At 41.8% G+C, this 26,610-nt stretch overlaps 1 protein-coding gene across 3 annotated transcripts in view; it reads right to left on the bottom strand.

Moving 5' to 3' along the window:
• The window catches only part of CLCC1 (chloride channel CLIC like 1), a 41,923-nt gene extending 16,684 nt beyond the window's left edge, over positions 1–25,239 (bottom strand). For 2 of the 3 annotated variants that reach the window (XM_019956948.2, XM_019956950.2), the window contains exons 1-2: positions 25,077–25,238; positions 258–398 (exon numbers count right to left, since the gene is read on the bottom strand). In XM_019956948.2, coding sequence (XP_019812507.2) covers positions 258–386 — 129 coding nt within the window. In that variant the 5' untranslated portion in view covers positions 387–398; positions 25,077–25,238. Of the gene's footprint in view, positions 1–257; positions 399–25,076 lie in introns of all 3 variants that reach the window. The other variant, XM_070785986.1, reaches the window with a different exon arrangement.
• Between the last annotated feature and the right edge of the window lie 1,371 nt (positions 25,240–26,610).

Raw genomic sequence — 26,610 nt, 5'->3', positions numbered from 1 at the left:
GCCTCAAATTTATATACTAGCTAAGAACTAAAATCAAATGGGTTTGCTTCTTGATCAGCTTTACATTCTAATCTGAAACAGAATTAAACAGGTGGGGTTGAAATCATCTTAGGCTAAGAGACAGGAAGATATTCTGCATGGTCATTAATCACTGACATAGGACTCTTTCACAGCTCTGTGAAAAACAATAACAAATGTAGACTATTTCCATCACAGGACTGGTAGGGTATTATACACACATGGATTTTTGTAAATACCTGAGATTTTCTCATTCTTCCTGAAGCAGCATCATAGTTAAGCATGTCTGTGGGATCAATCCATTCATCATCATGAGCATAAGCAGTTATCAGCCACAGACATTCACAGAGGAGCAGAGAATACAGCATCCTGCGTGAATGCTACAAAAATTAGCACATATATTGAAGTATGATTACTTTTAATAAAAACAACCTACTTCTAGTGTTAAGATAATGCTTTCTTTTTTTAATATAAATTTATTTATTTTAATTGGAGGCTAATTACTTTACAATATTGTATTGGTTTTGCCATACATCAACATGAATCCACCACCGGTATACACATGTTCACCATCCTGAACCCCCCGCGCCCACCTCCCTCCCCGTACCATCCCTCTGGGTCGTAATAACTGAAATAAAAATACTCAGTAAAATGGTGTTTGTATATAAACACATACATACATGTGCACACAGTCTCATTGAGACTATATACATGTATATATTTTTTTTTCTAAATGATTTGGCAATTCCATTCCGAGGTATATACCCAAGAGAAGTGAAAATATACGTCAACACAAAAACCTGTACACAAACATTTACAGCTGCATTATTCACAACAGCCAAAGTGGAGAAACAACCCAAATGTCTATAAGCTAATGACTATCACACAGTGGATTATTATTAGGCCATAAAAAGGAATGAAGTATTGATCCACGCTACAACGTGGGAGAGTCTTGAAAACCTTGTTGTTCAGTCGCTAAGTCATGTCCAACTCTTTGTGACCCTATGGACTGTAGCCCACCAAGCTCCACTGAGGATACTGGACTGGATTGCTATTTCCTTCTCCAAGGAATCGTACCCACCCAGAGATCCAACCCCGCATCTCCTGAATTAGCAGGTGGGTTCTTCACTGCTGAGCCCCCATTATGCCATGTGAAAAAAGCCAGTCACCAGAAACCATATATTATGATTCCACTGACATGAACTGTCCAGAATAGGAAAGTCTACAGAGACTGGTAAGTGGATATAAGAGACTGAGGATATAAGAGACACAGGGGTGGTAGTTAAGTGGTACAGAGCTTTTGTTCTGATTGAAGTATAGTTGATCTACAATGTTGTGTTAGCTTCTGCTGTGTAGCAAAGTGATTCAGTATATATATGCATACATTCCATTTTGTATTCTTTTCCATTATGGTTTACCACAGGATATTGAATATAGTTCCCTGTGCTAAACAGTAGAACCTTGTTATTTATCCATTCTATGTATTAATATAATAGTCTGTCTTGCTCACCCCGAACTCCCAATCCATCCCTCCCCCAACTCCCTGCCCCCTGGCAACCACAAGTCTTCCCTCTATATCTGTGAGCTGTTTACAGGGTTTCTATTTGAGGTGATGAAAAGTGATCTAAAATTAACTATGGAAATGGTTGTGCATTATCTGTGAATATACCAAAAAACTGAACTATACAATTTAAATGGATGAATTGTACAGTATGTGAATAATTTCTCAGTAAAGCTGTGGGAAATGGGAAACTTAAAAGGTGCAAAATTAAGATTCAAATGAGGTGACTAAACTCTCAATCAGAGAAAATAGCTTGTTTCATCTAAGCCTCTGCATAAACACTGTCAAATTGTTTCAACACACTATCTTCTCTATTCAACATTGTCCAATACAGCAGCCATTAGCCACACGTGGCTATTTAAATTAAAATTACACTGCAAATTATTTCCTTATTCTCACTAGCTGCATTTCAAGTGCTCAATTGCCACCTATGGCTAGTGGCTTCCAAACTGGGCAGAGTGGCTTCCAAACTGGACAGTGCAGATACAGAGCATTACCATCACTGCAGAATGTTCTGTCAAACAGCCTCTGTGAATAAGGATCAGGTGAGGGAGTTCCAAGATGGCAATGCCCTGGGCCCTGCCCAGTAATGGCTTACAGTGTAGTTGTAGGAATAAAAGTAACTTCAGGCTAAACCAAACACTTCTTTGTGTTCCTGGTGTGCTGTTTCTTCTTCTAGCATAACACAGACTGAAATTAACCACTTACTGGTCAGTCTCGTCCCTTGCCACAAAATCCTGCATTAGAATCACCTGGGAAGTTTCTGAATTTTCCAATCTTATGGCCACCTCCCAAGTCAATTAAATCAGAATCTCTAGGTGAGGAACCACTGTCTACAAATCGGCACTGGCCTGTCAACTACAAACACGCACTTGCCAAAAGCATTTGCCAGTGACTGAAAAACAACAGGGGTGTTCGCCATCTGCCTCTGCAAAGACCGAACCCTGTGCTGCTGCAGCTGCAGACCTTCAACAGCCCCTGCGGGGAATTCAGGGCAGAGAATGAGGTGCTCTGAGCTCCAGGGAAATGGTGGAAGAGGTCTTCAGACAGATATTTTCGGGAACTGAGTTCATGATCCCAATCCTTGCATCTCCTCGTTATCTAGAAAAGCACTAAATCCCTTCGTGGTGACATCAGCTCCTTGTGACTAGCAGAAAACCTTTTGTAAAGTAAGCACCTGATTGCACTGAACTCCCCCTGCATCAAAATCATATATTTACCTTCCCCTGGGGGCTTCCCTGGTGCCTCAGATGGTAAAGAATCTGCCTGCAATGCAGGAGATCCAGGTTCGATCCCTGGGTTGGGAAGATCCCCTGGAGAAGGGAATGGCAATCCACTCTAGTATTCCTGCCTGGAGAATTCCAGGGACAGAGGAGCCTGGAGGGCCTCTTTGGAGCAATCTCTCAGAGCTACCTGAGGTGCTGTCTCTTGGCTGCAGTTCTCATTTTGTCCTAAATAAAACTTAACTCACAACTCTCACGCTGTGCATCTTTTTAGTCAAAACCAAGTGTAGGGATTTTCAAAGCTCCCCTGCTGGTTCCATCACACAATGAAGGTAGAAAACCACAGCACTATAATGTGAACTCTTTCAGGGAAGGTTAACTCCTTACTTAAGTCTGAATTCACCTTCCTAATGCCCTCTCCTCCATCTTGCCTCACCCCTCTCTAAACCCAACAACCAGCCCAGTGGCCAGCAAGTGAAAGACACTCAGTAATGTAAGCAGCAAATGCAAACAATCAAGGCCTCAGCAAGGATTCAGAGCAGAGCTTCAAGGGCTGAAAGGATGAAATAGCACATCTGACTGGGAACAACCGGGAAGATTTCATGGAATGGGCATGGGAAATAGACTTTGTAGTATGGGCAGCATTCTAAGAGTGCAAGACATGGGAGGCAGAAAGCAACATGTTCGTCTCAGAAACCGCAAACACGAGGACGCACATGGTGGAACACAGAGTTGGAGAGGTGGGCTGTGATGACTCTGCCAAAGTAAAAAGCTTGTAACTAACTTTACCTGCTAACAATAGTTTTCAAGGGGGATGGGAACTATATTTGGGGAAGACGAAACCAGAATTAAATGTAGACTCAGTTCAAAAGGAGGCTGAAGTAGAAAAGGATGTTGATCTGAAAGAGTTGTGGCAATGAGACCAGAAACAACCCCCCAGACACATTTTAAAGATTAATTCTAGAGACCTTGGCAGCTGGATGCACGTAGAAGGAAAAAAGGAGAACGATGACAGACAGGGCTGTAAGATTTCAAGGCCCACCATCAACAAAAACGGTGATATCATTAACTTCAAGAAACTGAGAATGAGAATACAGCCTGGGGAAGAGTTCAGCACTCCTTTGTTCAACATTTACAAAATAGCTGCTGGATTCTACGCACTGTCGTGATGGGGCTAACAGGAAGCTAGACCAGTCAGGTCGTCTTTAAGAAACTTACATTCTAGTGGCGGATGACAATAAATTGACAAAAAATTAATTTCAGATAGTGATAAGTCCTATGAGGAAAATAACACAAGATAAAGGTGTAGATGGCCTGGCCTACCCTATACCAGGATCAGCTGCTTCTACTTTACTACTTTGGAAGACATGCTTTTGGGGACTCTCCCTTGGAACTCAGCCACCAGGCTGTGAAAAGGTTAAGTCACCAGGAGACCCCACGTGTCAGGGCACACTGATCTCCCAGTTGGCAGCCAACATCAACAACCAGTCATGTAGGTGAGTCCTCTTGGTGGATCCAGTCCAATCCCTTGATAACTGACTTGGTGATCTGCCACCATCATGTGGGAAAAGATGACTACCCAGCTGAGTCCAACAGAGTCCATAAGCCACAGAATTATGAGATGAGAAAATGGTTGTTTAAAGCCTCTAAACTTTGGGGTGGTTTGTTACACAGTGGTACATAACCACATTATTAGGCAGAAAAATAATAAACGAACTGCAGAAAGATTCAGGAAAAGAAAATTCAGAGAGAGAAGATAGCAAGCATAAAGGCCCAGGTAGGGATTATGTTTGACGTATTCAAAGAATGGGTAAGAAGGCTAGAACAACTGTTTTTTTACACCATGAGGTTGTGCTATGCACATTAACACAGAAATGCACTGCAGAGATTGCTGGTAAATTGGATGAGAAAAGATTCAGGATGATGTCAAGGTTTGTGAACTACGTCTTGTGAATGAGCTGGAGGGGAGAAGGGGAATAGGCCATAGTAACGAGTATGGTTTTTACTTAAGTGTAACAGGAAGTCAGCCACTAGAGAGTTTTAAGCACAAAAATGATAGAATCAGGATTACATTTTAAAATCACTGGGGCTGCTATGTGGAAGCAGGAACAGAAGGGCAAAAGCAGAAAACTAGAAAGAAGACATGTGGCAAAGCCCAGCTAACAGGTCACCAAGCACATTACTTCTTCTTTCTGAACACATGGTAACAAGTGGTGTCTTCCAGTTAAGTATGTGACAATTAAGTCCTGGTCAGCACAACAGTGCCGGGAGCCGGCATATTGCATATTGAGTGCATATTGCATATTGAGTGCAGCACTTTTCAGGATCTGGAATAGCTCAACTGGAAATTCTATCACTGCCGGTAGCCAGCGTGAGGAACTCCGCCCATGACAAAGGTCATGAGGAAGGAGGCTCGGCATACGCAAAGGCGGGATCGAGCTTCAGGAGTCCCCCTGGAAATTCTCGAGCATATACCCCCAAAACCAGAGTCTGCCTACTTTCTGCTTTGTGCTTTCACCTACACCTCTGACTTTACGGGGGGCTGTCCCCCACTACCTCTCTGAAAAAAGTTAGCTTACAGCTCCAGTTAATAATTCCTGGGTGTGACAGTGTTTAACCTACAAACTCCTTTGGAAATCCTCTAGCCTGCCTGAATAGGTTTTTCCGGCCACATGTGATTGTTCAGAGCCTCCCAACTGTGAGAGGCAGGAGATGTTCTAAACTGTCTAAACACAGATTCTTTTGAGTAGTTAAAAGATTGATTAGAAATTGTATTGGTGAAGGGATTTTCACTTGTTGGGCCAATGTTTGCTGCTAAGTTTCCATATCCCTTACCTGCTGTGTCCCTGGCAGTGTATTGATTAATATAGTTGGTGTAAGTAGTAGCTTTAATGTTTGTAACCTGGGACCCTTGAGTTAATTCTTTTTCTTGTTATAGCCCACCACACCTTTGCGCTGTACGAATGCAACTTTATCTAATGCTTTTGGAGGGTGGCTCCTGACCAATCACCTTTAGAGAAAAATAAGTTTTCTGAAGAAAAGGTCTTAAAATGTTAACAGGCCTCCGGGCCAGAAGATGATGCAAATCACCTAAGCTTTTGCATATGATAAGTTTGCAGGAAGAAAGCCTGGTTTGCTGCAAGACTCTACCCCTTCCCCCATTATCCTCTGTGCATAACTTAAGGTATAAAAACTACTTTGAAAAATAAAGTGCGGGCCTTGTTCACCGAAACTTGGTCTCACCATGTCGTTCTTTCTCTTACCTTCTGGCTGAATTATTCAGCCTCTTTTCTCCACTGAATTTCCTCACTGAGCTATCCTTATTTCAGCCTCTTTTCTCCACTGAATTTCCTCACTGAGCTATCCTCATTCTATTACTCTTTATATCCTTAATTAACGTTTAATTAAGCAATTGTTTCCTGATCTTCGCCTACGCCGTCTCTCCTTCGAATACCCTGGTTCAGCCGGGGCTGGTCCCCGGCAGGTGGCGCCCGAAACAGGGACTTTCGAAGGTAAGCTCCCCAAAGCAATCAGAGCCATCAGCCCTATTGCTCCCCGTTCTCGGAACAACTGGGTGACCAGCCCTCTTGTTCCCCCACGGAGCAGTTTGGGTGACCAGCCCTACTGCTCCTCCCTTGGAACAGTTTGGGCCATCAGCCTACTGTTCCTCCCCCGGAACAATCTGGGTCACCAGCCCGATTGTTCTTCCAGTGTTCGGGACGGCTAGGACCCCACTCAAGGGTGCCGCGGACCCCCCTGTAGGATAGACAGGGCGAGAGGAGTGGGAAGTGTTGAAAGTGTTAAAGAGTTAGACTTAGAGAAAGAAAACGGTTTTCTGAAGTTAAAAGGCCAAAGAAGAGCCTGATCTTTTAAAAGCTAAAAGCTTTATCTTCTATTATACTTAATTTTCTGACATGGGTAACACTGAAATTAAGAATGGCAACTCTTTATACAAGTAATCTTGAAACTGTTAAAGAGGCTACTGTTAATTTAGATACTTGGGTGAAGGTAAAAAACAACTAAAAGCTTATCCTATAAATATGATTAAAAATGTTCTGGACCCTCGTCATGAGGCTGTGGGATAGTCTATGGGAGAGGCTATAGCGGTGGATGGTAGTGGGTCTCCACCTTCTGCGCAGATCATATTTTCTGCCATTGACGAAGAAAAGGAGGGAGACTGTGCTCTACCTCCGGAGGAAGGAGAGGGCTTACAGGACGCTGCGGCCGGGCGCCCTGGAGAGCTCCCTCCCCCTCTACACAAACCTTTAAAAATTATCCAACAATTTCTGATTTAAGGTGACTACTCCACCTCCGCTTGCACCTCCCAGGGCCTAAAAATTCCCCAGTTTACATCCAAAGTCTCCCAGAGCATTGCCTAAAGCTGAAAAAGATAAAAAAGATTTCTCTTAAACAAAGGAGCTTTTAAAAAATACACAATATACAGAGCCTGCTCCTTGCAGAAAACCCCCTCAGGGGGGCCTCACCCAAGCAAAAAAAGAAAAACAAAAACAAAAAAAGTGAAAAAGAAAAAAGGAAAGAAAATAAAGAAAGATCTAAAGATAGAGAAAGAGCTAAAGAGTGAAAAGGAGAGGAACGGAGAAGGAAGGAATCAGGGAACGCAGCAAGATAGAGAAAGGAAGTTAAAAAAGGAGATAACAGAGAAAAAGCTAGTTAGAAAGAAAAAAAAAAAAGATTAGGGAAGAGAAGAGGGTAAAGGGAAAGAAACGAAGGAAAGAGAAGGGTAGCGAAAAAGGAAGGGGGAGAGAAAAGTGAGAAAAGCAGGAAGAGAGGAAGAGAGAGAGAGACTGTAAGAGACGCTGTGACCAGGTGTCCTGGCGAGCTCCCCCTCCCCCCCCAACCCCCCTGCGCAAATCTTAAAAAAAAAAAAAAAAGTATCCACCACTTTCTGATTTAAGGCGATCGCCGCCGCCTCCGTTTGCGCCTTTCAGGGCCCAAGAGTTCCCCACTTTGCCCCCAAAGCCTCTCAGTGTTGCCTAAGCCTGAGGAAGATAAGTTTTTTGAACAGTGGAGATTTTAAAACAGACTGCGTGCACAATATGCAGAGCGTGCTCCTTGGAGAAAACCCTACCTCAGGGGGGTCTCACCCAGGCTAAGAAAAAAGCGGACAGTAAAGGGATTTAGCAACAATATTAACCCCTGATACGATTCCAATGGGAGTGGCTGGCCCCCTGCCTGAGGGCATTGTAGGACTTGTGCTAGGGTGTAGCTCGCTTTCTTTTCAAGGAATTTGGGTGGTGTATGGTGTAGTAGATTCTGATTATATTGGAGAAATTAAAGTTTTGATCTCGCTGCCTACCAAAACTGTGCAAATTAATAAAGGTCAAAGAATAACACAGTTTTTGCTTTTACCTTAGTATCAGACAAGAAAAACTTGACTTCTCAAGCTAAGAGCCACAGAGTATTTAGATCTAGTGATCTAGCCTTTTGGGTGCAGGAAAGTACAGCTCCAAGGCCTTTAAAAAATCTTTTAATTCAAGAAAATAAAATGTCAGGGCTATTAGACACAGGAACAGACGTCTCTTAACATTGCTGGGAAAGACTGACCCAGCTCCTGGCCAACACATACTACTGAAAATGAGTTGAGATTAGAAAAACTGGTATGCGGGGTGGGAATGCTGTAGAGAAAAAGGTGAGGGAGAGTTTAAAACCTTGAAGAGTAGTGAGTTTCCTGTTGTTGGAAGTATTCAAGCAAAGATTAGATGGTTGCTTGTCATCTAAAAAGCTATAGATCAGATTTAGGTTACAAAACGATAACTGGAAAAGCTTATAAACATGTTGTGCAACACCTCTTTACTTACTTCTCATATTTAGGTCGGCCAAAAGTTTTAAAAAACTGATAATGCCCCTTTGAAGCTGCGGAGAGATTGTTTACTAACTTTAAATGATTTCCAAAAATTATTAGGGGACATTAATTGGATATGCCCACATTTAAAACTGACTACTGCAGATTTAAAGCCTTTGTTTAATTGCTTAAAAAGCGATCCTAATTCCAGTTCTAAGAGAAAGTTGACTAATAAGACAGACGGCTCTTGTTAAAGTAGATGAGACTTTAAATGATCAGTTAATTAGGATTAATATTACCAAAAGATGAAATTAAATTATTCTTGCCATAAAACATACACCTACAGGGTGATTGTGACAAAAAGGCCCATTGGTTCCATCTACCAGTGATCCCAAGAAAAATAGTTTTATCTTATCCCAGCTTGGTGGCACAATTAATTATAAAAGGAGGAAAAAAGAAGTGTGGAACTTTTTAGAAAAGAAGTAGCAAATATAATAATTTCACTCAATAAGGATCAACTGCAAGTCTTTTATAAAATAGTGATAATTGGCAAGTTGCCCTGATAGATTTCAGGGGTCAAATTTTGTTTCATTTGCCCTCAAGCCCCCACAGTAGTTAAAAGTTCAAAAATGTTAGATTGGCAGTTTGAAGATACCTGTGGAACTTTCCAACCGTATGTAGTTCCTACGCTCCCCTTTACCCTATGGGGGAGGGACGTGCTGTCTCAAATAGGAGATACTCAGAGAAGGGTTTTCTCAATTTCTTAGTTATCAACAGGTGGTACAATTAACAATACTTTATATATTGTTATAAATACATAATATAAATATATTTGCCTAATTACAGTTTGCCTAATTAGATATGGGTATAAATAAAATATAATAAAGGTATACCTAATTCTATTTATAGATCTATACTTACTTAATTTGTATATAAATCAATATATGTATTATATATATACTGTATAATTAAATGTATATTGCAGTAATATAATGTGTGTGGCTGATATTAATTGGTATGGATTGATGTGCTGTGATGATATATGTTCTGTATGCTGTATAATTATATATGTGTGACATGTATTATTACAGTACATTGGTTTGTGTTGGTTGGTATTGGCTGTGTGTGTGTTGTATTGCTGTAATATGTATGAATTGATATATTAATTATAAGATTAATTCAAGTATATTGATTTATATATATTGTATGTCAGTAAGTTTATACTTGTTGCCATATATAAATACATTTTGCATTTAGGTATATCTGTATACCAAAATGAGATAAGGAGGTTATACATTTATTATTTAAATTTATACGGAGACCTAAACTAAACATTAGACCTAAATTAACATATCTCTAAATTTATATTGTTAAAATGTAAATTTTAAAAATTAAATTGACAACTGCTTGATAATTCCTTTGCCATAAAACCCCCATAGGTGTAATTGGGATGGCCAGACAAAAAATTGGTTTTATAGCAAAACGGCCCCCTAGAGTGGGTCCATCTTCCCGCTCAAACTAAAAATGTAGTGGCTTCTTATCCGGGATTGATAGCTACTTTGATATTAAAGGAAAAAAGCGGAACATTAAATTATTTGGTAAAGAGCCATCAGAAATTGTAATTCCATATAATAAGGAACAACTTGTTGCTCTTCTAATGTTTGATAAAAATTGGCAGATTGCTATAGGAAACCATTTTGGTCAAAATTTTGCATCATTTACCCTCACATGTTTTGCTGAATTTTATATCCAGACATCCAGTTATTTTTTCTGTCAGATGTAAACAATCTCCTATTCCAAATGCTCAAATAGTTTTTACTGATGGGTCAGCAAACGGTAAAGCCTCCATAGTTACTAAAAATCACCAAAAGGTTTTAAAAACACAGGAAACTTCAGCTCAAAGAGCTGAAATAACAGCAGTCATAGAGGCTTTTGCTATGTTTGCAGATGAGGAATTTAACCTTTATTCTGATTCTCAGTATATTGTCAGGTTGTTTCCACACATTGAAACTGCGGTTTTGCCTGAAAATAAAACTACCATATTTCATTTGTTAACTAAATTACAGCAACAAATTCGGAAAAGAAATAAAATATTTTTCATTGGACACATTCGGGCTCATTCCAGATTGCCCGGCCCTTAAAATGCCTTTAATGATTTGGCTGACTTGTTAACCTGAAATACAGTGGCTACTGTGATTGAGGAGGCCAGAGCCTCTCACTTACTTTATCGTCAATATGCTACTGCCTTAAGATATCAATTCCAAATTCCCAGAGAGGCTGCTCGAGAGATTGTGTGTTCTTGCTTATATTGCCCCACTGTTTATAATAGTCTACCTATGGGAGTTAATACTCGCGGTCTCAAACCTAACGTACTCTGGCAAATGGATGTAACTCATGTCTCTTCATTTGGAAAACTGTCCTTTGTTCTTTAACTGTAGACACCTTTTCTCATGTTATTATTGCAACTGCTCATACAGGGGAAGCAATTAAAGATGTAATACAACATCTCTTTACTTGTTTTTCATATTTGAGCCTGCTAAAAGCTCTGAAAACTGACAATGCTCCTGCGTCTAAGTCTTTTCAGGAATTTTGTATAAAGTTTCAAATTAAACATAATACTGTCATCCCTTATAATCCACAGGGACAGACCATTGTTGAAAGAGCGCATCAAACATTAAAAATCCAAATTCAAAAACTAAAAGAAGGGGAGTTTAAGTATAGTTCTCCCCATCAAATCTTGCAACATGCTCTTTTCGTAATAAATATTCTAAATACTGATCTGGCTGGAACTACTGCAATGCTTCGTCATTGGTGCCTGGAGCAATTAAATGCAAAACCGTTAGTCAAATGGAAGGACCTTCTCTCAGGACAACGGAAGGGTCCTGACCCCTTATTAACTAGCGGTCGAGGATGTGCTTGTATTTTTCCACAGGATGCAGATTTCTCCAATTTAGATCCAAGACAGGTTGATTCGCCATGTTGCAGACCCCCAGACATCCAGTTCCCCCATAGCTTCGATCACAAAAGAGGAGCCCGCTGGAAGGGGAGGCAAGATAAACATCGAGATCCCAGCGGGACCGACGGGGCTGCTGCAGTGCGAACTCCAACCAGAAAATAATTCTACTTATTCTGTTTTGGCTTGTCTACCCTCTCCTTATGTTTTTCTCTTTACCAATGGTTCTGGAAAACTTAATGTACATGTGACTTTCACTGGTGGACCCAAGGTAGTGACTTGTGAACAATGCATGCTCTCATTTTGTTTAAACCCTCAATATAATGTTTGCTCTTTGGTAGTGTTACAATGTCCACCTTATCTTATGATGTAACCACTTATTGATATAACTATAGTCTTGCTATGTTACAACAACTACAAGATTTAATGTGATCACGACGATTTGTGGGCTTTACTTATTTTAGGAATATCAGCTTTAATAGCAGCAATTACTTCTGTTACTGCGGCAGCAATATCATTGACTCAACAAGTGCATACTGCCCAATATGTTGATACCATGTCTAAAAATGTTTCTTTAACTCTAGCAACACAGGAAGTTATAGATAGAAAATTGGAGATGAGAGTAGACGCCTTAGAAGAGGCAATAATGCATATTGGGACTGAGTTACAGGCTTTAAAAGTGAAAATGGCTCTGTCTTGCCACGCTGATTAACGGTGGATATGTGTGACATCTTTAAAGGTAAACGAGACAAATTATGAATGGGAAAAAATCAAAAATCGTATCTCAGGTGTTTGGAACAGCTCTGACATTGGCCTGGACTTAGGGAAATTTCATAATCAAATACAGACCCTGGAACACTCTCGACTGGATTTTACCACCGCTGGAGCAGCTAATGACTTATTTCACACCTTCTCTAACTTTACTTCTGGAAAAAACATTCTGTCTAATATCTTTAGTTCTAGTTGTGCTTCTCATAATCATTCTTCCTTGTATTGTCAGGATTCTTCGGCAGAACATTCAAAAGCTCGCGACTGAGCTGCATCTGGCTGTTTTAAGAAATAAAAAAGGGGGAGATGCCGGGAGCCGGCATATTGCATATTGAGTGCATATTGCATATTGAGTGCAGCACTTTTCAGGATCTGGAATAGCTCAACTGGAAATTCTATCACTGCCGGTAGCCAGCGTGAGGAACTCCGCCCATGACAAAGGTCATGAGGAAGGAGGCTCGGCATACGCAAAGGCGGGATCGAGCTTCAGGAGTCCCCCTGGAAATTCTCGAGCATATACCCCCAAAACCAGAGTCTGCCTACTTTCTGCTTTGTGCTTTCACCTACACCTCTGACTTTACGGGGGGCTGTCCCCCACTACCTCTCTGAAAAAAGTTAGCTTACAGCTCCAGTTAATAATTCCTGGGTGTGACAGTGTTTAACCTACAAACTCCTTTGGAAATCCTCTAGCCTGCCTGAATAGGTTTTTCCGGCCACATGTGATTGTTCAGAGCCTCCCAACTGTGAGAGGCAGGAGATGTTCTAAACTGTCTAAACACAGATTCTTTTGAGTAGTTAAAAGATTGATTAGAAATTGTATTGGTGAAGGGATTTTCACTTGTTGGGCCAATGTTTGCTGCTAAGTTTCCATATCCCTTACCTGCTGTGTCCCTGGCAGTGTATTGATTAATATAGTTGGTGTAAGTAGTAGCTTTAATGTTTGTAACCTGGGACCCTTGAGTTAATTCTTTTTCTTGTTATAGCCCACCACACCTTTGCGCTGTACGAATGCAACTTTATCTAATGCTTTTGGAGGGTGGCTCCTGACCAATCACCTTTAGAGAAAAATAAGTTTTCTGAAGAAAAGGTCTTAAAATGTTAACAGGCCTCCGGGCCAGAAGATGATGCAAATCACCTAAGCTTTTGCATATGATAAGTTTGCAGGAAGAAAGCCTGGTTTGCTGCAAGACTCTACCCCTTCCCCCATTATCCTCTGTGCATAACTTAAGGTATAAAAACTACTTTGAAAAATAAAGTGCGGGCCTTGTTCACCGAAACTTGGTCTCACCATGTCGTTCTTTCTCTTACCTTCTGGCTGAATTATTCAGCCTCTTTTCTCCACTGAATTTCCTCACTGAGCTATCCTTATTTCAGCCTCTTTTCTCCACTGAATTTCCTCACTGAGCTATCCTCATTCTATTACTCTTTATATCCTTAATTAACGTTTAATTAAGCAATTGTTTCCTGATCTTCGCCTACGCCGTCTCTCCTTCGAATACCCTGGTTCAGCCGGGGCTGGTCCCCGGCACAACAGCAGTGGAAGAAATATGCACCACATCCGTGAAAGCCTCCCTGCTTGAACTTCCATCAGCTGTCCCCCAAGCCCCCACCAGGCAATGGGGAGGACGCTGAGCCCTAGAGGAGGGCAGCTTGACTATGGAAGGAGCTTGGACCCTAAACAACCACATGCAAGGCCACCTATTAAGTGGGAACATGTTTTTTGACTTTCATGTGAATGAAAATTAATTTATTTTAGGGTAAGTCCTAAGATTTGAGGGGTTGGTTTTTTAACACCATCTTGTGCTACTGTAATTAATATAGAAATGCACTGCAGAAATTCTGGTAAATTGGATGTAAGAAGTAAGGACAAGAAAAGATACAGGATGATGTTAAGGTTTGTGACCAGAGCAACAGGGAGAATGGGAAAAGACTGAAGGACACTCAGGTGGGCAGACAACAAGTTCTGATATATCAAGAGCTCTGCTTCAGACACAGTACATTTCAAATGTTTACTGATAACCACATAGAGATGTCCCATCTCTCCTTACCAGTATGGTGGTAAGGAGAGAAGTGGATCTACAGAAATACAGGTGACAGCCTTCAAGATGTAGCTTAGCTATTTCAAATCCTAAAAGATGAAGCTGTTAAAGTGCCACACTCAATATGCCAGCAAATTTGGAAAACTCAGTAGTGGCCACAGGACTGGAAAAGGTCAGTTTACATTCCAATCCCAAAGAAGGGCAATGCCAAAGAATGTTCAAACTACCAAACAGCTGCACTCATTTCACCTCCTAGCAAGGTAATGCTCAAAATCCTTCACGTCAGGCTTCAACAGTACATGAATCGAGAACTTCCAGATGTACAAACTGGATTTAGGAAGGCAAAGAAACCAGAAATCAAACTGCCAACATCCATTGGATCATAGAAAAAGAGAATTCCAGAAAAACATCTACTTCTGTTTCACTGACTATGTTAAAGCCTGTCACAGCTTTTGTGTAAGTGAAAGCAAAAGTGAAGTCCCTCAGTCGTGTCCGACTCTTTGCTACCCCATGGACTGTAGCCCACCAGGCTCCTCAGTCCATGGAATTTTCCAGGCAAGAGAACTGGAGTACAGTGCCATTTCCTTCTCCAGGGGATCTTCCCAACCCAGGGATCAACCCGAGTCTCCCGCACTGCAGGCAGATGCTTTACCGTGTGGATCACAACAAACTGTGGAAAATTTTTAAAGAGATGGGAATACCAGACCACCTTACCTGCCTCCTGAGAAACCTATATGCAGGTCAAGAAGCAACACTGAATGGAGAGTAACATGGAAACATACATTACCATACGTAAAATAGACAGCCAAAGGGAATTTGCTGTATGACTCAGGGAGCTCAAACTTGGGCTCTGTAACAACTTGGAGGAGTGGGATGGGGAGGGAGGAGACGTATGTATACCTATGGTTGATTAATGTTGATGTTTGGCAGAAACCAACACAATACTGTAAAGCAATTATCCTTCAATTAAAAAAAAACTACAAAAAAAAAGTGAGAACTGGACATGGAACAACGGACTGGTTCAAAATTAGGAAAGGAGAACATCAAGGCTGTATATTGTCACTCTGTTTATTTAACTTATATGCAGAGTACATCATGCGAAATGCCAGGCTGGATGAAGCTCAGGCTGAAATCAAGACTGCCAGGAGAAATATCAATAACCTCAGATATGCAGATGACACCACCCGAACGGCAGAAAGTGAAAAGGAACTAAAGAGCCTCTTGATGAAAGTGAAAGAGGAAGAGTGAAAAAGCTGGCTTAAAGCTCAACAGCGAAAAATGAAATCACGACATTCAGTCCCATGACTTCAAGGCAAATAGATGGGGAAACACTGGAAACAATGAGAGGCTTTATTTTGGGGGGCTCCAAAATCACTGCAGATAGTGACTGCAGCCATGAAATTAAAAGACGCTTGCTCCTTGGAAGAAAAGCTATGACTAACTTAGAGAGCTTATTAAAAAGCAGAGACATTACTTTGCCAACAAAGGTCTGTCTGGTCAAAGCTATGGTTTTTCCAATAGTTACATATGGATGTGAGAGCAGGACCATAAAGAAGGCTGATCGCCGAAGAATTGATGCTTTCGAACTATGGTACTGGAGGAAACTCTTGAGAGTCCCTTGAACAGCAAGGAGATCAATGCAGTCAATCCTAAAGGAAATCAACCCTGAATATTCATTGGAAAGGCTGATGCTGAAGCTGAAGTTCCAATACTTTGGCCACCTGATGTGAAGAGCTGATTCACTGGAAAAGACCCTGATGCTGGGAAAGATTGAGGGCAGGAGGAGAAGGCGATGACACAGGATGAGGTGGTTGGATGGCATCACCGACTCAATGGACACAAGTTTGAGCAAGCTCTGGGAGTTGGTGATGAACAGGGAAGCCTGGCACGCTCTCTGTAGTTCATGGGGTCGCAAAGAGTCGGACACGACTGAGCAACTGAACAGCAAAGATGTAGATGAGATGGATAAACCATGGACTGGCTAAGATCACCACAGGATCTATTATGAAGATAAAAGACTGAGACCTGGAGCATGCCAACACTTGGAGGTTGGAGAGAACAAGCGGATGCTAATAAGAGATGGGTGAGGCAGGAGGAAGACCAGGAGAGGCTGTTATTCCAGAAGCCAAGTGAAGAAAAATGGGAACAGATAACTGTATCAAATGCTGCTGAAAGATCAAGTGATCAGAGGACAACAAAATGACCCCACCTATCAGCAGATAATTGTATTAAACTTTACTGAGCAAGGCCATGCACACCAGAGCAAGACCCAGTTTTCCCCACAGCCAGTCCCTCCCATCAGAAAGCTTATACAAGCCTCTTAGCCTCATCCATCAAAGGGCAAACAGAAGAAGCAAGAACCATAATCCCACAGGAGCTGGAGCAAAAATCACATTACAGAAAGTTAATTAGGATGTAAAAACAGAAAGTTATGTCCCAGATGAAGGGACAAGATAAAACCCCAGAAAAGAAACTAAATGAAGTGGAGATAGGCAACCTTCCAGAAAAAGAATTCAGAATAATGATAGTGAAGATGATCCAGGAGCTCTGAAAACAATGGAGAAGATGCAAGAAATGTTTACCGAAGACCTAGAAGAACTAAAAAACAAAAAACAGAGATGAATAATACATTAGAAGAAATTAATAGCAGAATTACTGAGGCAGAAGAACGGAAAAATGACCTGGAGGACAGAATGATGGAAATCACTGCCACGGAACAGAATATAGAGAAAAGAATGAAAAAAAGGAAGACAGCCTAACAGACCTCTGGGACAACATTAAATGCACCAACGTTTGCACCATAGGGGTCCGAGAAGAAGAGAGAGAGAAAGGACCTGAGAAAATATTTGAAGAGATAATAGATGAAAACTTCCCTAACATGGGGAAGGAAATAGTCAACCAAGTCCAAGCAGCACAGAGTTTCAAGCAGGACAAACCTAAGGAGGAACACACTGATACATACAGTAATCAAACTGACAAAAATTAAAGACAAAGTTAAAATATTAACAAGGAAAAACAACAAATAACACACAAGAGAATTCCCATAAGGTTATCAGCTGATTTCTCAACAGAAACTCTACAAGCCAGAAGGGAATGGCAGGATATATTGAAAGTGATGAAAGGGAAAAACCTACAACCAAGGATACTCTACCCAGCAAGACTCTCCTTCAAATCTGATGGAGAAATCAAAAGTTTTCCAGACAAGCAAAAGTTAAGAGAATTCAGTACCACCAAAGAAGCTTTACAACAAAAGCTAAAGGAACTTCTTCAGGCAGGAAACACAAGAGAAGGGAAAGACTTACAGAAAATAAACCCAAAAGAATTAAGAAAATGGTAATAGGATCATACATATCAATCACTACCTTAAATTTAAATGGATTAAATGCATCAACCAAAAGACACAGACTGGCTGGGCAGATGCAAACATGTACATACATGCATTTCCACTTACCACAGCACCCTGCTTGACTTTCCAAATTGTATGTAATTATTTTACACTGGGCTTCTCTGGTGGCTCAGATGGTAAAGAATCCGCCTGCAATACTGGAGATCTGGGTTCAATCCCTGGGTTGGGAAGATTCCCCCGGAGGAGGGCATGGCAACCCACTCCAGTATTCTTACCTGGACAGAGGAGCTTGGCAGGATCCATGGGGTCACAAAGAGTTGGATACAACTGAGTGACTAAGCACAGCACATGTTCCCATTATGGCTTGCAATTGTAATCATCTTTTTTTTTTGGTCTGGCTATTGATTGTGAAAACTGATAACCATCTTTTACTATTGTGATTATGTAACTAGTACTCAATACCACTGTATCATGATTGGTCAACAGGAAAATAATAGAATTCTGTATCACCAAAACTACCATTTAATAGAAAAACCTTTAATCGCTTTTTAAAATCCTGATGCATAGCAGAATTATCTTGAAATTTTTTTGAAAAATACAAATGCTCAGGTATTGCTTTTTTTTTTTTCCCCAGAGCTCCAGATGTTTTTAACTAGCAGCCATGTTTATTTTAAAAACTGGACCATATGATGATCTTTTACTTTTATCTAGTTTTACTTTCTCTATTTCATATTCAGTGCTCCCATTTCATTTAGATTATGTTTTCCAATTTCTCCATCTTTTTTTTGATGTTTTTTCTGAAGCCTTTAGCAAGCACAGAAAAGCTTTTGTATTTATATTTATATATTTGGAGAAGGAAATGGCGACCCACTCCAGTATTCTTGCCTGGAGAATCCCAGGGACAGTGGAGCCTGGTGGGCTGCCGTCTATGGGGTCACACAGAGTCGGACACAACTGAAGCGACTTAGCAGCAGCATAGTATAGCATAATATATGTATATTATACTATACTAAATAGTATGCATAATATATATATTTTAGAAAACTTATTAATTTTGCCTAACTAAAAAATTTTTGACATTTTGATTCCACTCATTTGACTTAGTATGAATAGAATGCTAGATTTCTAATTTTAAAAAATAGATATGCAACAAGGGTTTACGGTATAGCACAGGGACCTATAGTCAATATCTTGTAATAATCTATAATGGAAAACAATCTGAAAAATAACATATGTGTATATGTGTAATGAATCACCTTGTTGTGCACCTGAAACACTGTAAGTCAGCTATACTTCAATAAAATATATATATTCAGAAAAAAAAAACAACTCGGACACTGCAACTCACAGGAGCATCCTGGCTGGTGACACACTGCTGTGCTGAGCTGATGAAACCCCTGGCCTCCATGAGGACACAAAAGCGCTGCACTCTCCCCCACAGACTTGCCCTGTCTGTCTCTTCATTTGGCTGATCTTCGTCTATATTCTTTATAATATAACCATTAACTGTAGTGCTTTCAGTCATTTTAGTGAATCATCCAATCTGATGGGGTTGTGGGAAGCACTCAATCTATAGTTAGTTGGTCAAAAGTACAGGTGGCCTCTAAGACCTGCATCTTATGTGGGGAAAGTCTTGTAACCTTATCTTGTGGGGTGTACACTAACTCTGGATAGGCAGTGTCAGAACTAAACTGGCGGACACCCAGTCTGAGAGAACTGGTATCAAAACAGACCCCTTTGAGTATTCAGCACAGTGCTGACCAATGCACGCATTAAGATGAAAGTAGCTGAGGCCTGAGAAAGAACCACAGAAAGAATTCAATGCAAAAATAAAGAATAAAAAGAAATAAGAAAACATGTAATAGGGAAGATGATAAAACCAAAACTTGGTTCTTTGAAATGATGAATAAAACTGATAACCCTATATATAATAAGATTAACAAAGAAAAAGAGAAGGCCCCCAAAACCAGTATCAAAGAATGAAAACTCATTCATGATTAAAAGAAAACATTTAGCAAACCAAGAATAAAAGAAACTTTGTCAGAGTACTATAGCAAGCACTACACTTGGTAAATATTGAGACCCTTCCTTCTGCGATCAGGAATGAGACAAGGGAAAAGGTGCTGGAGGGCATCTAGGACACTGGCAATATTCTACTCCTTAACCCGGACAGTAATTACATAGGTGCTTGCTTTTTAGTAACTTGCTAAGGTGAACATAACCCACTCCAGTATTCTTGCCTGGAGAATCCCAATGGCCGGAGGAGCCTGGTGGGCCACAGTCCACGGGGTTGCAAAGAGCTGAACATGACTGAGCGACTATATATACATATGTATACATTATATATATGTGCACATTTTTTCCCTCTGTAAAGAGTATTGAGCATATGTATAAATCAATTTCATGTAGCTAACATGAAAGTGAGATAATTTAAACTAGTTTTGATAAATAATCTCAAAATTAATATTACCCTAGCTTAAAAGGTGGAGAAGGCAATGGCACCCCACTCCAGTACTGTTGCCTGGAAAATCCCATGGACAGAGGAGCCTGGTAGGCTGCAGTCCATGGGGTCTCGAAGAGTCGGACACGACTGAGCGACTTCACTTTCACTTTTCACTTTCATGCATTGGGGAAGGAAATGGCAACCCACTCCAGTGTTCTTGCCTGGAGAATCCCAGGGACGGGGGAGCCTGGTGGGCTGCCGTCTATGGGGTCGTACAGAGTTGGACACGACTGAAGCAACTTAGCAGCAGCAGCAAGCTGAACATTTGTATTTTACACACTTTTCTGTACGTATGTCTATTTCACATCTTACAAAAGGTTTTTTCCCCGCTATGGGAAAGACTAATTAAGCTACTGTTATGACCTAAACTATATCCCTCCATCCAAATTCGTATGTTGAAGTCCTAACCCCCAGTTCCTCAGAATATTTGAAGGCAGGATCTCTAAACAGGTGATTAAGTTAAAATGAGGTTATTAGCATGAGCCCTACTCCACTATGACTTGCGTCCTTATAAGAGGAAATCTGGACACAGGCAGGTCTGAGGGAGAATGACATGAAGACACAAAGAGAAGATGGCCACCTGCAAGCCAGAGAGACTACAGGAAACCCACTCTGCAGACACCTTGACCTTGGATTTGTAGCCTCCAAAACTGAGAAAAATTTCTGTCGTCTAAGCTGCCCAGTCTGGGGTACTCTGTCATGGTAGCCCTAGCAAACTAACACAAATTTCTTCAGACATAAAAAAACAAAGTCAAAAACGCACAGACTCTTGATATGTTAAAGAAGTTTACCTGCAATGAGGCAAGGTATGACTAAAAGAACCAAGGAGTATGAGGACTAATCAAGTATACTGATAAACTTAATAAACAACTGAGAGTTTTTGGAAAAAACTAACTTTTTATGTTTAAAAATGTGAAGTCAAAACACTAGATAACAATAATGATGGGAAAGGCATCCTAAGATCCCTCTGACGCTCCAGAGATACTTAGAAATACTGGATAACTGTATACTTTATTAGGGAAAAAAAGAGTTAAGCTAAGGAATAAAGCCTTGAGAAGATTCAAATATAAAAGAGGAGACTCAAGACTAATGACAGTAATAGAAGGCAAGCTAAAAACATGCAAAGTGTAGAAGCCAAGAGGGGCTTAATCTGAAGGAGGTGTTAGTCAACTCTATTAAGTACTCCAGAGAAGCTGAGAAAAAGAAAGTCTGAAAAAAGTCACTGGATTGGTTAATTAGTTGGTCATCTGTGAAATGACTTTCATAAAATGACGAAGAGCCTAATTCTAAGCAGTTAAGAACTAAGTAGGTGAACAGAAAACACACTTGTGGTTGCCGACAGGAAGGGGGTGGGAGAGGGATGGAATGGGAGTTTGGGGTTAGCAGATGCAAGCTGCTATATCTGAAATGGATAAACCACAAGGTCCTACTCTATAGCACAGAGCACTATATTCAGTATCCTATGATAAACCATAATGGAAAAGAAAAAAGTGTGTACATATATACGTATAACTGAATCACTCTTCTGTAGAGCAGAAACCAACACAACAATGTAAATCAACCATTTTCAATGAGAATAAAAGAACTAAGGAATTCCCTGGCAGTCCAGTGATTAGGACTCTGCACTTTCATTGCCATGGGCCGGGGATAAATCCCTGGTTAAGGAACTGCTGCTGCTACTGCTGCTAAGTCGCTTCAGTCGTGTCCGACTCTGTGCGACCCCACAGACGGCAGCCCACCAGGCTCCCCCGTCCCTGGGATTCTCCAGACAAGAACACTGGAGTGGGTTGCCATTTCCTTCTCCAATGCATGAAAGTGAAAAGTCAAAGTGAAGTCGCTCAGTCGTGTCTGACTCTTAGCAACTTCATGGACTGCAGTCTACGAGGCTCCTCTGTCCATGGGATTTTCCAGGCAAGAGTACTGGAGTGGGGTGCCGTTGCCTCCCCCGGTTAAGGAACTAAGATCCATCAAACTGCAAGGCGTGAGTAAAGAAAAAAAAAAGAACTAAGGGTAGCTGACAATGACAGTCTGAACTGAGCAGAGATTCAGAAAAGACAGCAGTGTAAATCAAGGCTACACTTAATGATTTTCATAGGCAACAAGGTTTTACATGACTTCATCAATAGAGCTTTTCTGGTAGGACAGTTTGCCACCTGGGAGGCAGGTTTGATCCCTGGATCAGGAAGATCCCCTGGAGAAGGAAATGGCATCCCATTCCAGTATTCTTGCCTGGAAAATTCCATGGGCAGAGGAGCAGGCTACAGTCCATAAGGCCACAAAGAACTGGACACAACTGAGTGACTGAGCACATCAATAGAAATGAATAAGGAAGAATGGAAATAAAAGCTCGAAAGCAAAAAGAGAAGCTCAGGGTTCACATTGTGACTATTAAGAGGACAGAGAAAAAGACCACTGGAAAATCCGGACTGTCTCTGTGTGCACAGGCTGGGATGGAGAATGGAGATTTGGAAAAATAGGAGGCATTCCGCAAAGGGAGATAAATCAAAAAACTGTCAAGCAGCTGAGTTTTGACTATGAACCCCACAAGGTAATACTCTTGGCAGCTATGCTATTTTCTCCAATAATGATCAGCAGCCCTAGGGGTACGGGTTAGCAATGCAGAAATGATAAAAGACCAGGAGGTGAAGCAGAATAATGGAAGCAGCTGCCAAGTCAAGCCCTTCTGCCAAACCCCTCCGGTCCCTGACTTCTCCTTGAGAAATCTCACAGGTGATCTCACACGTCCTCCATACAAAGCCACATCCAAGCCTGGTGGAGATCTTGTTAAGAAACAGATTCTGATTGAGTAAATCTGAGGTGGGCATGAGCCTCTACACTTCTAACAAGCTCCCAGTGATGGCAGAGATGTTGGCCTGCACACTACACTATGAGTGCAAAGAGTGAAGTCAAAGTGTTAGACGTTCAGGCGTGTCCAACTCTGCAACCCCGTGAGCTGCAGCCCTTCAGGCTCCTCTGTCCAAGGGATTCTCCAGGCAAGAATACTGGAGTGGGTTGCCATGTCCTCCTCCAGGGGATCTTCCCAACCTAGGAATTGAACCCAGGTCTCCTGCATTGCAGAGAGATTCTTTACCATCTCACTCAAAGTGTTAAGGAAAAGTACCTTATGTTGGTTTAGTTCAGTGGCACTATCTGTGATTCTACTATTTGTCAATAATCAGTCTCTCTCCAGAGAAGGAAATGGCAACCCACTCCAGTATTCTTGCCTGGAGAATCCTGTGGATGGAGGAGCCTGGTGGGCTGCTGTCCACAGGGTCGCACAGAGTCAGACACGACTAAAGTGACTTAGCATGCATGCATGCATGGGAGATGGAAATGGCAACCCTCTCTAGTATTCTTGCCTGGAGAATCCCAGGGACGGAGGAGCCTGGTGGGCTGCCGACTATGGGGTCACACGGAGTGGGACATGACTGAAGTGACTTAGCAGCAGCAGCAGTCTCTCTCCCCTAGTTTTTATTTTTTTTTAATCAATTTTTTCATCTGTCAGTATTTTGACACTTATAACGTCAAAGTTGTTAAATAATAGTACAAGTATTTGATTATGTGCCAAAACCTGTTACATTCATTCATTTAATTCTCACAAGAACTCTTAGAAGTAGTACTATTGTTATCTTCATTTTACAGAATAGAAAAACAAGTAACTTGCCCAAGGCCACTCAGCTATTATGTGGCCCAACCCAGACTAAACAGTCCATGGAATTCTCCAGGCCAGAATACTGGAGTGAGTAGCCTTTCCTTTCTCCAGGGAATCTTCCCAAACCAGGAATCAAACCCAGGTCTCCCGCATTGCAGGCGGATTCTTTACCAGCTGAACCACAAGGGAAATCCAAGAATAATACTGGAGTGGGTAGCCTACCCCTTCTCCAGAGGTTCCTCCTGACCTAGGAATCAAACCGGGGTTTCCTGCATTGCAGGCGGATTCTTTACCAACTGAGCTATCAGGGAAGCCCTCCAACCCATACTGGCTCTACCTAAAAACTGCCTCTCCAGACCAGGATGCCAAAGGTCCTGAGGGGCTATTCTGAGAAGGCGGAGAGGAACTGCGGGATCCCATCCCTACAAAGTGGGAAATGCAGAGTGGGCTCTAACAGGAGATACTAGACTGGGCAGCTATCAACAAAGAGATCTCCAAAGAGATTGCCAGCCACTGAGTGGAAATCGGCATAAAAGAGGAGCATCTGATTTCAACGAGTTTACACGTGAAATGAGTGAGAAAATTAACGTGGATATTAGAGTCAACTGAAGGGCATAGGAATCAGGGGGTTGCAATTTAGTTCGCGTGCATTTGTGCAGCTTCCTGGAACTGTGGTTCTCAAACTTGAGAGCATTTCTAACAGTTCTTAGATGAGGACGACGATGATAGTAATGATGATAAAGCTAGTCTGGGGACCACGCCTTCATAACCACCATCACAGTGAAAAATGTCATTGTTTTTCACCACCCAGTCATAAATAATCATCTCTAATTTTAACATTCAAATTAATTTGGAGTTTTTGAAAACTTAACTACAACCAAATCCGAGCCATTCTGCTGACGGTATTCGTTCAGATTGTTTTTAAAGTTTTCAGAGATAACTGAAGCCAACAAAAGTCAACGTTTGCTCGCGTCTCGTTTTGCGCGTCTTGCCCCTTTTCCCGAGGACGCCCTTCGAAGCGCGTAAAGTGAGAGCAACCGCGCGGCAACCAGAGTTAAGGCCGCCAACTGGCCGGTAAGATAAGGGGGCAGGTCGCTCGCCCACCCCGGTCGACGCCGCGCTCCGAAGTCCCCCGCAGGCCCCGACAGCGCCCCTGGCCTCGCCTGCGCCGCCGCCTGCGGAACCCGCCCGCTGCACAAACGCAACCCACCTCGCGGACTCACGTCTCGGGTCGTCCGCCTGCCTCTCCGGGAAGACAGATAACAGACTTGGCAGCTAGCGAAGATGGCCAGCCGCCCGGCAAGCCGCCGAGCACCTCAGCTGGGGGCCTGCCTGGCGCGCGTCCTCATCGATTCGCTCGGCCGGCGGCTGAACGTCCTTCCCGGACGCGCGGCTGATTGGCCCGTCAAGGGGGCGGGGCCGACCTCCGTCGGCCTGCTTTAGGCCTGCGTTTCTTGATCCTCATAAGCTGAACTCTCCAAGTGAAATCTTACTTCGAAGCCAAATATATTAAACGGGTACGAAGCATATTTTCTTATCCATTTATTTTCCTCTAAGTTCTAGAATACTTAATATTTGCAATAAAACCCATAAATCTGTTCTGAGCATAATTTTTTTAATGGGGCATAATTAATGACAACAGTAGTCCTTGTAGTATTGGGTCTGGGGAAGGGTTGGGGAGTGCACGCTTTGTGGTAATTGGAAATACTAAGTTTTGCTTTGATTTTGTCCTTAAGTACTGGCCTTGCAGGTTCAGAAAATTCTCCAAAGAAGAAGTAATGAATTTTACACATTAGGAGGAATGAGAGGTGTACATAAGGTTATGGGCAGCAAATTTCAAAGTATGTTAAAATTTGGCATATTATGTAGTACACTTGAGTGTGTGTGTTGCTTTTCACAATTTTTTTTAAACTAAAATACACCTGACACAAAATTTATCATCTTAACCGTTTTTAAGAGTAGAATTGTCATTAAAGACATTTATATTGTTGTGCAAGTATGACCACCACCCATCTCCATAAATCTTTTAATCCGGCAAAACTGAAACTCTGTGCACCTTGTAAAATTCATTATTTCCTCTTTGCCCAGGGCAACCACCAAAGATACTCATCTCTATGAATTTGTCTACTCCAGGTACCTTGAGTGGAATCATATAATATTTGTCTTTCTGTAACTGGCCTATTTCACTTAGCATAATATCCTCAAGAATCAACCACGTTATAATATGTATCAAAATGTCCTTCCTTTTTAAAGGCTGAAATTATTCCATTGTATTGTATACCACAGCTTATTTATCTGTTGGACTCTTTGCGACCCCATGAATCGCAGCACGCCAGGCCTCCCTGTCCATCACCAACTCCCGGAGTTCACTCAGACTCGCGTCCTTCGAGTCAGTGATGCTACCCAGCCATCTCATCCTCTGTCGTCCCCTTCTCCTCCTGCCCCCAGTCCCTCCCAGTATCAGAGTCTTTTCCAATGAGTCAACTCTTCGCATGAGGTGGCCAAAGTACTGGAGTTTCAGCTTTAGCATCATTCCTTCCAAAGAAATCCCAGGGCTGATCTCCTTCAGAATGGACTGGTTGGCTCTCCTTGCAGCCCAAGGGACTCTCATGAGAGTCTTCTCCAACACCACCATTCAAAAGCATCAATTCTTCGGCACTCAGCCTCCTTCACAGTCCAACTCTCACATCCATACATGACCACAGGAAAAACCATAGCCTTGACTAGAAGGGCCTTTGTTGGAA

The sequence above is a fragment of the Bos indicus genome, chromosome 3 (genome assembly GCF_029378745.1).
Source record: "Bos indicus isolate NIAB-ARS_2022 breed Sahiwal x Tharparkar chromosome 3, NIAB-ARS_B.indTharparkar_mat_pri_1.0, whole genome shotgun sequence".
Lineage (NCBI taxonomy): Eukaryota > Metazoa > Chordata > Mammalia > Artiodactyla > Bovidae > Bos > Bos indicus.
The sequence above is the reverse complement of the archived record's forward strand: the minus strand, read 5'-3'. Positions and strand labels throughout refer to the sequence as shown.